This window comes from Sceloporus occidentalis, unplaced genomic scaffold, assembly GCF_023333645.1.
Source record: "Sceloporus occidentalis isolate IW3139 unplaced genomic scaffold, rSceOcc1.0.p SCAF_1, whole genome shotgun sequence".
NCBI classification, from domain to species: Eukaryota; Metazoa; Chordata; class Lepidosauria; order Squamata; family Phrynosomatidae; genus Sceloporus; species Sceloporus occidentalis.
This window is the reverse complement of record NW_028316981.1, coordinates 49,807,650-49,821,635: the sequence shown is the minus strand read 5'-3', so window position 1 is coordinate 49,821,635 and position 13,986 is coordinate 49,807,650. Positions and strand designations below refer to the sequence as shown.

At 42.6% G+C, this 13,986-nt stretch overlaps 2 protein-coding genes across 5 annotated transcripts in view; one reads left to right on the top strand and one right to left on the bottom strand.

The window, feature by feature from the left end:
• Positions 1-2,363: 2,363 nt before the first annotated feature.
• MRPS25 (mitochondrial ribosomal protein S25) lies at positions 2,364-7,550 on the top strand. 2 transcript variants are annotated; one of them, XM_089520790.1, is made up of 4 exons: positions 2,364-2,497; positions 3,693-3,771; positions 6,265-6,352; positions 7,193-7,550. In XM_089520790.1, the coding sequence occupies exons 1-4, from the start codon at positions 2,414-2,416 to the stop codon at positions 7,383-7,385; spliced, it is 444 nt and encodes a 147-aa protein (XP_089376916.1). In that variant the 5' UTR covers positions 2,364-2,413; the 3' UTR covers positions 7,386-7,550. The 2 variants fall into 2 exon arrangements, with proteins under 2 accessions (XP_089376916.1, XP_089376907.1); XM_089520781.1 differs by having other exon boundaries at positions 2,365-2,547; positions 3,665-3,771.
• A 1,638-nt stretch (positions 7,551-9,188) lies between these two features.
• RBSN (rabenosyn, RAB effector) overlaps positions 9,189-13,986 on the bottom strand; it is a 30,193-nt gene continuing 25,395 nt past the window's right edge. For all 3 annotated transcript variants that reach the window (XM_089520750.1, XM_089520768.1, XM_089520759.1), the window contains 2 exons: positions 13,766-13,870; positions 9,189-13,277 (listed from right to left, as the gene is read on the bottom strand). In XM_089520750.1, the coding sequence (XP_089376876.1) occupies positions 12,123-13,277; positions 13,766-13,870 (1,260 nt within the window). In that variant the 3' untranslated portion in view covers positions 9,189-12,122. The remainder of the gene's footprint in view (positions 13,278-13,765; positions 13,871-13,986) is intronic.

Genomic DNA, 13,986 nt, shown 5'->3' with positions numbered 1-13,986 from the left:
CACAGCTATATGTTTGAATATTATTTGAAACTGCTGGTGCCTAAGACAGTAATAGAATGGGTGTGGGGAATCACACTACTGGCTCCGTACACTGGGGTGGCCCTTATCCTGGTGTTTCAAGGACAGATGAATACCTTTGTTCCTTGTCACATTTAAAGGATTTTGAAACCAAAGCAATTTGAGATACGTGTGATGAAGGGAAGGAATTCCTGGGGAAAAAATTGGGCAAACCTGTGGCCCTTGCATGCTAAACAACTACAGTGTTAAATCCCACTATTAACTGTTATGGCTGTATGCTTTGGAATTCTGCAGTTTATAGCCTGGTGAGACAGCAGAGATCTCTGGCAGAGAATTTTAAATGCCCTTCCCTAAACAACAAATCTCAGGATTTCCTAGGATGGAACCATGTCAGTCAAGAAGGAATCATAGCATAAGGGCTGCATAATGTGATAGGGCTACGGAAGTGGCTCCTTGGTCTTGGCCATTACCTTTGTAATACTGACACATAATCATATTCCTCCTTTCTTCCATCCACCCAAGATGACTTAGAACAGGATAATGTACAAAATTAGGTTACCCAGCCCATTTCACACAAAATTGGAACTGAATATACTGGTTGGTTGGCCAAAATTATTTAACTATTATAACACTTCTGTCCTTTATCACAGGGTCTCAAGGTAGTATGCAGCATAAATAATTTAAAACATGCCAAGATTCAAAGCATACTTTTAACAATACAGTCAACCCTACATATTGGCAGGCTATTCATCTGCGGATTGGAGCATCCATGGATTCCACAGCTGGAAAGGCCCCCTCCCACATCCTCCCACTGAGTATTGCCCCCAGCAATCAAGAGACACAGGAGCATCCCTCTTGCAGACTCCATTCTAGGGCTACACATTTTCAGAAGAGACCTGCTAAGACCTATTGCTGGATTAGGCAAAAGAGCTATGGTTAAGCCACCTGAATTTATTTCAAGGCAAAGCTATTGGATTCCTTGTGTTACTGAGATCCTTAAAACAGTTACCGGTTTAGTTTTGCTAGCTTTGGTGAAACCATGTAAGCTTAGATCAGGGACAGCCAAGTGAAGGCTAGGAGGGCAGTTGTCACCATCACACCTGCTCTGGCAAAATAAATAGCCACGGATTCAAGCATCTGCAGCTTGTAAACATTAAGAAAAAGTATAAATTCCAAAAGGGAAACCTTGTTTCCCCCATTTTATATAAGGGACATCATTTTACAATGCCATTGTAAATAATGGGACTTGGGCATCCACAGGTTTAGGTGTCCCTGGAGGGAGTCCTGGAACCAAACCCCAGCAGATCCCAAGGGCCCTTGAGGGGAGAAATGGGTATCTTTGGGGACCCTCCATAGAGGGCATTTGGGATATATTTGTTCCCGTGACTCTGGGTGGCGCATGGATCTCCAAACATGGTGGGCATGGCCTCCAACGTGCCCCTAGAGATCATTTGGGGACACATCACAGCTCTGTCTACTATTTTGGCTGCATGCCTTCAAGCTGTTTCTGGCGTATGGCAAGCCTATCATATACATACACATACAGTTGGCCCTTCTTATACACGGATTTTTTATACACTGATTCAAGCATACACGGTTTGAAAATGTTCCAAAAAAGTATAAATTTACCTTGATGTTCCATTTTTTATTAGGGACACCATTTTGCTATGTCATTATACTTAATGGGACTTGAGCATACACGGATTTTGTTATACACGGGGGATCTTGGAACCAAACCCCAGCGTATAACAAGGATCCACTGTATGTACATATTGTGTTGTTGTGTGCCTTCAGCTTGTTTCCAACGCCTGGGGCGAACCTATCCACACAGGTGTACAGACACAGAGAGAGAGAGATGGGTCTTATGGCCTTATGGTCACTATAAGTTGGCAACAAGCTGAAGGCACACAACAGCAACACAGATAAACACATACACAGATCCAGCCTGGAGGGGCCACCCTCTTATTATAGCACTGCTATTCCACTGTAACTGCCCTGGCTGCCTCCTCCTGTTGCATTCTGGGACTTGGAGTTTAAGGAGGGGCATTTAGAACCCTCAAACAGGGAGCTCTTAGGCCTCACTGAACTACAAAACCCAGAATGCAACAGGAGGCGGAGGCAGCCGGGGCAAGACTGAGAAGAGTGCAGAAGCATGTAAGCATCACTGAAACCATGACGACGAGCCCGGTGTGTTTCCGGAGGGGGGGGCGTTAGCATCCACGCATGCGCAGGAGGAAGGCGCACTCTAGAAATCTCCCTTCCTCTTTCCCCGCTAGCTCCGTCCTGAGAAGAAAACTACACCCCCCATGATCCCTCGCGGCGGCGGCGGCGGCCATTTTGTCTCCTTCCCAGAAGAGACTTAGCGGTGCCCTCCTTCTCCGCCGCCGCCGCCGCCATGCCGATGAAGGGCCGCTTCCCGATCCGCCGGACGCTGGAGTACCTGAGGCAGGGCGAGGTGCTCTTCAAGGACTCGGTGAAGGTGATGACGGTCAACTACAACACCCACGGCAGCCTCGGGCAGGGGGCCAGGTGGGCGCCCTCCTTCCTTGGCCCGCTTCGGCTCCGCTTTAACTCTTGCCTCATTGCCTGGCCCTTTGCTGTGGAATTCTGGGAGATGGAGTTTGTTGTGGGCCCAGAGCGGCGCAGAGCCCTCTGAAATCACTCTCTCCGTGTTATATATATATATACACACTCATCCATATTTGCGGGTGATGAATAGGTCCCCTCTAGGAATCTCTGGGTCCTCCTCCAGCGCAACTCTATGGCGCACTTTAGCTAAAAGCTTCCCCGAAGGACCTGGAGGTTATTCCTAGAGAGGAGGCTCCAGTGGGCCTTTGTAGCGCCTCCAGCGCAGCCCCAGGGCCAGTGCCTGGCAGATTTTAACCACAGAGTTGCGCTTCCTGGCGTTGTTGGTCTTTGTGGTTGTTCCACAGTCACGGGGCCCTGCGCCCCTAACCCTAGCAGATATGGAGGGACAAGTGTATACGTTAGTCTCCCGTAACAGAGATGCCTGGCAATGGGGGGAACCACCCCCAAACTTGCCATTATCCCACACAGTAATGATGATGATAATAATAATAATATTTATTTATACCCCAATATCTGTAATAAAACAATCAAAACATAGTTGTCAGAAACCTGATATTTTCTGAATCTGGATGTCTGTCTGCTTTCTTCTTCTGGGCGCTTTACAGACCACCCAAAAGGGCAGTCTGCTGGCGCCGGTGTTTGCTGCATCAGGGAACCGCAGCAGACAAACCGCGCAATTCCATTACGCAGCGGGTTCTTTTTGCGGCGCGGAAATGACACCGCAAGGCGCCAATGGCACACTTACGGCATCATTTCCGTGTCACAACATGTGGACACTAAGCGTCCGCTACATCAAAATGGCAGCAGCCATGTAGAATGGGCGCCACCATTTTGTACGTGCTCAGCACATACGAGGGTTGGGGTGTCCGGAAAGGACGCCCCTTTCTAACCCTAGTACATGCCACACACGTACTTTTTGGCAGTCTGGAACCCACCCTTGTTGTTCTTCTTCTGTTTTCCCCTTTGGCAAAAGCATGCAGTACATTTCCATTGAGCTCCTGTTCTAGAACACTGAATAAATTCCCATCTCTCTCCCCCTTTTCTTCTTTCCCCATAGAAAATTTGTATTTTTCAACATCCCTCAGATTCAATATAAGAACCCTTGGCTCCAGATCGTGATGTTTAAGAACATGACGCCTTCGCCCTTCTTGAAGTTCTATTTAGGTAAGCGCTGTGTTCTGGCTCTTCTGGGCAACTCTCACAGCAGGTGGCAATCTTCCGACGTCAGGAGGAGCAACAAACAGTCCATCGCTCCCGATCTGTATGAAGCTGTTGGGGGATCTGTTTCTCAGGTCATCAGAGTCAGGTCAGGCAAGGCAGGTATTGGCCTAGTGTCTGGATTCAGCAAAAACAAGGGACTGTGAGCAGAAGTTGAATCCCAACCATCAAGAAACCCTGTGGGAAGCTGATTCTGTCTGGGAACCTGTCCGAGACAGAGTTGCATTTCCATTGTAAAAGCTGGTGTATAGCTTGGGAGTATGCCTTTCTCCTCTTTATCACTTAAGGCCCATTTCTCTGACCTTTTATCACCTACTGTATATACTCATGTATAAGTCTAGAAATTTTAGTCAAAAAATTGACCCCAAAAACCTAGGTCGACTTATCCACAGGTCAATGTAAATTCTGTATTTTAACTCTTATTAAAAAGGGAACCATCCCCTGGTGAAAGGCAAGAGAGCAATTTGCCCTGGAAGCACTGACCTCCCTCTGTTCTCTCTTCCATTCAGCCTTTAGTGTGAGCTGAAACAGTTCTGCTTGTCATCATTTTGTAGGTTCTTTGGCATTGTTTTCCTTTGCTTCATCATTTAGATCCATTGTTGCATGTCCCAAAGTTTCACCCTCGACTTATCCAAGGGTAATATGAAAAGCCATAATTTTGCCCCCCTCCAGCCTGCCCCCGACTTATATGTGAGGTTGACTTATAGTTGAGTATGGTATATCTGGTTCTCCAACTACAATAGTCCCTGGACAGAAAATGGCTGGCCGTAGTGGTCCATGCCACCAGACTGTAGAATGTGATATATTGTGATAATGACCCAGAACCTCCTGTTAGTGAAGATTGCAGCTGATGGAAATGTATCTGGTGTATCCAAATGTGTCTCAATATGTTGTGTGCCTTGAAATCATTATGGTGTCCTTGAGACAACCCTTTCACTGGATTTTTCTTGGCAAGATTTGTTCAGAGGGGTTTTGCCTTTGCTTTCCTCTTCGGCTGAGGAAGTGTAACTTGCCCAAGGCCATCCAGTGGGCTTCCATGGGACTGGCAGGTGTCCCTTATTATACCTATCTAAGGGTTAGAAAGTTTTCATTTTATGTAGACTGAATAAGATGCCTAATAATCCTGTGTTTTGAGTTTCATAAAACCAGAAATGTGTGTATCATGTAATTGATATATGGGGATAATATGTTAATTATAAAGAGAAATACATGGCTAAGAAATCAGTGCTTTCATTTGGCACTTAGGTAGAACACAAACCTGTTAATAGCTACTTCCTGATTGTCATCCCTATATGATGTGAATTTTGACTGTCCCTTATTGTTATTTTGAAAATGTGGCAACACTGTCATTCTTTTCACACATTATATGACAAGAAGGGAGACTGCTGTGGTGCCTTGGTTACAGGGCATTTTTAGATATGTTTTTGACGCCCCATACATAGGCTTGTCATATGCTGCTTTGAGCATACCCATATGGCAAGCCCAGGAGGGGGGGACAAAAAGGCACATGCAACTATTATTTTCAATGGGGCTTAAGTAGACACATTTTTCCCTTACATGGGGGAGAGGGGTCCAGAACAGATCCCCCACGCATGAAAAGGCCCACTGTACTTTTATTGTATTTGCTGTCCCTCTGTTGTCAATGTTTTGCTTTTTATACCTATATTTATACTCTAGTCTCCCTTCTTATATCCATAAGAATGAAAAAAGCATTTTTAAAATCAGTTTAGCAATCAGTTTACTAATTTAGTGATAGGGACTTTGAGATGGTCTCCTCTAAGCTGTGTTGCTCTGCTGGTTAAATGGAAAGTCAGTGAAGCTATCTGAGAACTTGTGAGCTGTGAGCCACATACAGGAAGCCCCATTTCAACACCCCGCTAGCTGATGGCTTGCTGTTTCGACACTTGCAAATTAAGGACAAGCTCCATCAGTCCAACGAGGAGTGTACTTTTTTGTCAGTTCTTCTTGCCTATAGAGGCTTGCTTGGGATTGCTTGCAAGGGAAGATGAGAGGGGCAAAAAACACACACACACACAAAAACACCCCACCAAGCCCACTCAGAGACTTTGCAAGCACCCAGGCAGTTCCAAGCAAGCCACTGTAATTCCCTTGTATTCCCTACATGGATTCTGCTTTTTGGCCAGTTCTGGTTTCTAACAGTGCTGCATCCATAACCTGTCAGGTAAGTGGGGACTTCCTGTAATCCTTGACCATTAGCAGGCTAGCTACTAGTTTTTAAAACAACTAAAGCTCCTGAGCCAGATGGCTCCTCAGAAAATGCACTGCAGTAGTCAAGGTGTTTCTAGAATGTGGGTACCTGGTCAGGCTGCCTTGGTGCAGGAGTCACAGGGAGGGAAGGACACATGCCATGGGGGTGATTTTTGAAACAAATCTGGTATGCTCACTCTTTGTAACATTCTTTCTTTCTTTCATCAACAGATACTGGGGAGCAAGTCCTGGTGGATATAGAAGAGAAGACTAACAAGGAGATAATTGAACATATTAAAAAAATTCTTGGAAAAACCGAGTAAGAACCAGTCTTCTAACATCCAAAGAACTGGGATGCATTGAGTGTGTTTATACTGTATAAAATGTCTGTTTACATGCATCCTGAGCCAGCATGGTGGATTGGTTATGTGGCCTAGGAGAAAAAGAGAAATCGAACCAACACTATTCATATTTATAATAGTTTCCATATGTGTCACCTGGAGACAACGCTTTCTTGTTCCCAGTGAATTGCTAAATGCACACCCATACGTTTTAAAAATAATGATAATGGGGAGTTGCCACAGTTCCAAAAATGTTCAAATCTTATGGAACTTACAGAGGGAGGGAGTTGTTGTAAGCAGGACCTGGATGAAGGGTCCCACAGTCCTAGGGAAACACAGCCTAATGGCATTGGAAGAGTAGTGTGGTAGGCTTTTAATAGAACATCAATTCATGCACCAGTTGCAGCTCCAACTAGAAAGAGACAAACTTCTAGGTATAGCAAATAATGGTTAAGCTATAATTTCACCACTGAAAGTTTTGAGTTGTTTGAATATGAAATAAATAAACTTCATATTGTGCACTTCCTAGCATGTATAGGGAAAGTGCAACCAATTCTTAGCTAGTCCCTCAAATTCTACTGGGAGCAACCAGGCATACTTCTCCCTCTTCCTTGTGTAGGGAATAGTGAAGTGCTCTCAGGGAGTCATCGTAAAAGCCACGAGGTGATTTGTACATAACTTGGGAGACTGAATTGGAGCTTTGTGGGAATACCTCTCTCCATCAATTTGTACATTAGACCCATGGGACAAATCTCTCTCACACACAACCAGCTAACTCTTGTTCCCCTTCTCATAGTGAACTTATTTTTCTTGGATAGGGAAACACTCCAGACAGAAGCCCAAGAGAAAATGAAGCTACGGCATCCTGCAACATTTGGACCTAGAAAATACCACTTGCGGGAGTGTATGTGTGAGATTGAAGGCCAAGTTCCCTGCCCTGGTAGAGTTCCATTACCAAAGGAGATGACTGGCAAGTACAAAGCTGCCATGAAAGACGCTGCCACGTCATAAGGCAACTTCTTTGCCTACACATGGGATTAAATGTAGGAGAAGAAACTCCTTCTTTAGCCAGATGAAAGAACATTCAAATGGCTGCAAAATGACTGGACTTTAATACAGGTAGAACAATTTTTTTAAAAAAAGAAAAAATAAATAAACTCATGAACTTGTTCTTACCATGGATTGGAATGTAAATATTTTATATATAGCATATTCTTAAACCAAAGGGGAGAAATTTATTTCCTGGGGTTATATCTGTGGGGGGATTTATGTCCATCACAGAAGCTTGGGTCTGTCTGCTTGCTTCTTCAAAACCCACAATAACCTTGTCCTACCTCTTCTTTTGTGCACTGTTTATGTTGTATTATAACCACAAATACTGTAATGAGCTTCTTTTATTGTCCCCAATAGTTATTGCACTTGCGCAACAACAATAAAAGTTGAACCAACACAGCAAACTTGTTACACAGACAAAAAACACTTGGGACTGTGTTTAATGCATTACTCTATTAGACTACAGCATAGCATGTTATAGGTGAGAATAGAGGAGACTCTAGTATTGCTACATAGATGGTAAAGAAGGAAATGAGTGTTGTGTAATTAACTTCAGGCAGCATGGTGTACTAAGAGGATACTGGGAGACCAAGATTTCATGCCCCACTTGGTGATGGGAATTCACTGGGTGACTTTAGGCATTTTACATGCTCAGCCTCACAGAAAGACACCCTCCCGCCCCAAACAAATCTTGCCAAGAAAACGTGTCATAGGGTTACCTTAAGGGAAATGATTTGAAGGCACAACAATTAACTTGCTCTTACTGCATTATTTCAACTGGTGCAGAATGTTCTTTCTCCAATGCATTTGGGTTGAAGTTTAGTTTCAGACTTACAATGCTTCTACTCAAGAGAAGTGAGAATACATTTGTATGAAAAGCCTTTTATGATTTTCAAAATAACTTCTATTCTTTGGAGATGTGCCCCCTCACCCAAGAAGACTGACTTTTGGTAAGCAGTTTTATTGCTTTCACACATCAACAGTAACTGAACACTACAAAGATTTGAACGACCTATATCGCCTTACAGAACCCTTGGAACATTTTAGGCAAGACCATGATTTGCATCTTTCTGGATCCTGTTGCATTCCATCACACTCCCACAACTCTGTAAATATCCTTTATATGCTGAGTAGCACTCTGTACTGTAACTGAAGAAGTGGAATAGCCACAAAAACCAGTACTAAAATAAAAACCAGTCAATCTTAAAGGTCCTCCTATATTCCTCTTCCTCCCCTTTTATGCCGAAAGATAAAAATCAGTCTTAAAGGTCCTGCTATATTTGTTTTCCTCCTCCCTCCTTTTTATGCTGAAAGATACCAACAGAACTATTTCAAGAACACCAGTAGAGTGCATGCTTTGCATATGGAAAGTCTCAAACACCTCTGTTCGGAATGAAAAAGCCAGTTACCTTGACAATTTTGAAAATACAGTCGCCCTGCCTAACCCGCGGATCTGAGATCTGTGCCTTTGAATATCCGCAGAGGGGAAACCTCCACTATCTTCAATGGCATGCATGCCCCAGTCAAGCCTATGGGGCTTGAATATGCGCGAGCCTCCATTTCCGCAGGGTGGGGATCCGGAACAGATCCTACATGAAAACGGAGGGCCAGTTTTAGTCAATATAAAGCAGGTTCCTGTCTGCCATTTAGCAGATGCCAAAAAGCCTACAGGTCAGAAGGGAGGGACTTGGTGGGGACAGTAAATGACTTCCACCTATGAGTTAATATGGGATGGGAAAATCAGTCTACCATACACACACAAAACAAATATGTTATTTTATTTCCTCAGAAAGCTTGCAAATTAGAGTAGTACATGCAAGTGTATAAACAGTTGTGATTCATGTTAAATCTCACAATGGCATGGTTTTGTTCATTCATAGTACAAATGGAAGGCTTCCAAAATGTGGGTCTACCACCACGCTATCAGAAAGGCTAATTACATTTCACAAAGACTTGCAGTCATGGAGCTACAAACCAACAGCGCTATTAGTAAACATACATCAAGACTATATGTATATCTTAAGAGTATTAGACTATGGCATACATACAAGGAAGGCATAATGCACGTAACAAGGATAAACATTTTAAATGTTTAAAAAGCCATTGAAAGATTTTGGATCGGGTAGAAAGAATGCCAAATGAATTTGGTGGTTTGCTGCCTAAAGTGTGAATTAAGATGGTTAAAAGATGTCAGGCTAACTGAAATTGTGTGCTTCCTTTTCTTTTTCTACTGCCTTTTATCAGGTCCCTACTCTAGTTATCTGTTTGGTCTTAGATTTTTTGTGTGCATAAGTATTCACAGTTGCTCTCCATTAGGAAAAAAATATGATATTGAAAATGTAACGTATCACCATGGTAGCCCTAAATGATGTTTTCAAGTCAGTTTCTACAGCATGGCTGAACACATTTCTGAGGGATTATTAAAACAAGCTGCCAGTGAGAAAGTAGCAGCTTCAAGTATAACAACTCACAATATGAAATTAGTTAAGCCAGTTCTTTCCCTCTGCAAAAAAGAAAATGTGAACTAGAAGGAATGTGGTTTCTTTTCCTTTTCAAATAGCCTCAAGCCCACCAGAAATAAAAAATAAAATAAAATTCATAAAGCCTCATGTGCAAAGTGCTACTTTTAGTTCTTGATTATATTTAACCACCCACTAAGTAACAAAACATCTGTAAACATTTTTCTGAGTTCCCCACAGTTGAACAAGTTTGCATTGGGCTTACAATGCATTGCCAAGTATTTAGTGTCCTACTTTTCTTGAACTAATCCCTTGTTTTACCTTGTAGTATTTAGACCCAATTTTTTTAAAAAGAGCAAACATCTGTTTCTTTATACTGCTGTTGAGCCCTGCTCCAAGGTGAAGCCTCTAGAAGTTTATGATAATCTCCAGATGCAGACTTTGTATGTCACATTTAGATTATCTATCATCAGATGTAACTAAAGTAAATTCATACAGCGGCAACTAAAACCAGAAATTGTTCAATAGTTCTATTTTTCTGACTTTTCCCAAAAAGTCAAGAGTGCAAAGAAGTATCAAAACAAGAGGATTTCTTCACCTTTTAATGTGGGAAAATAAGCAGCCCAGTCTCAAGTATGGATGTCTCACAGCCTCCCTTTAGTACTATAGCGCTGCAGAAATGGAGGTTGCACAGCAACACTTTTTGGAGGCATACACCTCCAAACTTGAGTTTCCTGCTCTCTTGAAGATGATCAGTCTCTCAAAATGTAACTGAAAACACTGCATGCTTTCCTTCGTAATTTTATATTAAAATGTATATCAGAGGTAGCTAAATTTTGGTTAAAAATTATGGGCAGGATTCTGTAGTCTTTCAAGTGAGACCAGATCAATCACGGCTGTTAGTTCCTGTTAAGATCTGTCATTGTTAAACTGCCTCCTCAGCACACTTCTCCATAATAACTGGAGGAAATGCCCAGATTCAAAGTCATATCTAAACCACAAGCAGGAAACAGCTCAGCTGTTGTTGCACTTCCACCAGTGCAGGAATTGGGGGAGCTGGCATTCTGTGAAGGGCTAATAAGAAATCTTGCAGCATCCCCATGACAGGTGCAACCCCAAATTTCCCGGAAATACCTATTAAAATTAAAAACAGTGTAAGCTTGTAAGCTACATGAGTCCTGAAAAATAGATGATAATGGAAGGGAAAGAAGTCCATTATCTCAAGAGAGGCTGGCAGGGTTTAAGCCACCTGAAACAAAGGTATTATACATAATATCAGAGCTATCCATATGTTAAAATCCCTTTATATTCTCTTTTGTATTGCACAATTAGATCATTGGCCTTTTTACTAGGCAGGTCACTGTATATCAGCAATCTGCTTTTTAACACTTGTAGTGTACAGTATATGGCAGCTATGCGCATCTGCTGAAAGGCACCATCTTATTTCATGCTATACAGGATGAAATCTAGTGCTCCTCCAGCAATGGAAAGTGTCTACTGGTTGCACAGTGAGGGGGCATTTCACCCTCCCACAATTCCCAAAATCTGCTCCAGGAGACTATGGGACCCTCACAAACTAGTCAGAGGGGACTGCAGGGAGGGAAGGGGAATTGTCCTCCCTGTTCTTCCATAAGCTCTATATATGCAAGTGGACATAAGGCCAGTGGTTCTCAACCTTTAGTCCTCCAAATATTTGAGACTTTAAATCTCAGAATTCCTGTACACTGGCCATATTGGCTGGAACCCTTGGGAACTCCAAACTAACTGGAGGACCAAAGACTGAAAACTCCTCCACTAGATGGATTTCACCCAGAATTTACTGAGAGAATCTGGTTGCTCATGGAAAATCTGCTTGGAAGACATACTGAAATAGCAATCAAACATAGGCAGAAGGATTACAGACAGTTTCCTCCATTTTAAAGCATACAGCTTTGTGGTTTACATCAGAAATAAAACCAGTAGTCAGAAATATGACCATGTTGGGCTGTTTTTTTCAAACAAAAATAATGATAAGTTTAAAATAGATTTCTGCCAAACGGCTATAGGTTACAGCATTCTAGGTAACATGGACATTGCTTGTGACTTGAGTAACAGCCAAAATGCCTATACCAAAGTGCATAAATGTTAAGCTCCAGAACTCCCACCTGTAACATGCCTCTGCTTGTGGTTCCACCTGCTCTACCCCAGGACAAACAGAGAATTATAAGGTTTTATGTGCATGGATATCAGTCCCAGTTCAGCAGGTGGATTTCTCCTTTTGTTTTGCTAATGTTCGCTTCAGTTCTTTTAAATTCTCAGTCAGTACATCTACCTCATCCATCCGTCCACTATGTTTGGCATCAAAAATATAAGCTTTGATATTATCTATCTGTTGAAGGAGCAATTCTTCTTCTATGATATCTTCTCCTGACACGTCGTTATAATCATCATCATCAACTTCAAAGGGATTCATAGAGGAGGAGGACTCTTCAAATGGATTCCCAGATTCCTGATGCCCTACAGAGGCACAAAAAGGATTTCCAATAGCATCTTCAAAGGGGTTTGGAGCACTGACTGCTGCTCCATTTGCTTGGTGACAGTCCTCTTCTTCAGATGGGTTGTATTCTTTTTTATCACTATGCAAGGCCTGGATAGGCAAGGAAGTCACTGGGGAGGAATCCTCAGCAAAGGGATTATCAGGCTCCCTCTTTAATGTGCTAACCACTGTCTCATCTTCAAAAGGATTTAGGGGGACAGTCACATTTTGCTCTGTTATTCTGTCATGCTGTGGGATTCTCAGAGGTTGAAAAGGGAAGACTGGGCTCTCACAAGTTGGCACTTTGACACCACCACTAGGGGAAGAGCCTTTAGAGCCTGGGTTACTTCTGTTCTGAGTAGTATCTAAATCCAAAGCCTGTGATATTTCATTTATACTCTCTCTCTCAGTCTCAGCCTTATTGTGCTTCACTTCTCTGAAATCCAAGGAACGAGTCCGCGAATGCTGAGACAGCCTTTTTTTATGCTCCCTTTCCCATTCTTTTTCACAGAGGATTTGTAGTTGTTCTCTCTGCATCTCCTCCATCTCAGCCTGCCTTTTGGACAGCTCAATGGCTCTGTCAGTTTGTTGCTGATCATACTCATCCTGAAGTTGTCGCAAGTTCTCCTGTAACATATGTACTTCATCTAAACGATTTGCCTCCTTCGCCTGTTTAATGAAGGAGGTGATATTGTCAATTTGCTGAAGAAGAGGGTCTGCAAGTTCCTGTTGGCGAGATATGCTGGCAGTGGGGAGCCAACCTTCAGCTTTCTTTACTCTTTTTGTCCGTGGCACTTCACCGTTGGATGCTGTCAAGGATCGGGAAGCATAGTCCATGGACTTGTCCTCTTGTCTTCTCTGTATTTCAAGTGTTGCCTAGCCAAAAGAAAGAAGACATTATTTTAGACATTAAAAGGTACCTGGCCATGTGAAGAGCCCACGTAGCAGCTCCACCACTTCCCCTCATTGCCTTAGTTCCTGAGAAGGATGTGAACATTTCCCACATATCCTACATATCCTGGCATTTGTCATGTTACCTAAGGAGTGCAGGGAGAAGCTCTGCAGTAAGGTTGAAGTGTAAAACGCCAGTAATTTTGGCCTGAATCCTACTGTTCAATCCTAACCAGAGTAGACCCCCTGAATCAATGGTTAAATAGTGAGTCAACATATGTGTAAAATCTGCTGGTTCAATGTATCTACTCTTGTTCAAATTCGCAATAGGACTGAATCCTTCATTTGCACCATGCATTTTGATGTACAGGATTTTTTAAAGAAAGATATTCAAGAGCCAGTAATTTTAATCCATGTATATAAAAACAAAACAGCTTTTACAAAAGTATCCCAGTGCTGACAGAGATAGTCACCTGTCTCTCCATCTGTAGTTTTCTGTCCAGTTCTTGTTTCCTTTTTTCTTTGAGTTCTTCATATTGGTCTTGGGTTGGTAGGGACATCAGACCAAGCAATTTTTCCTACAGAATTTTAAAAGAAATACTCCTTTTAAATAGGTATAAGCTATTAGGCTGTAAAACTTGCAAATATTAAAATGTCATTAAAATGCATATACAGAATATATAGTTATGTTTCA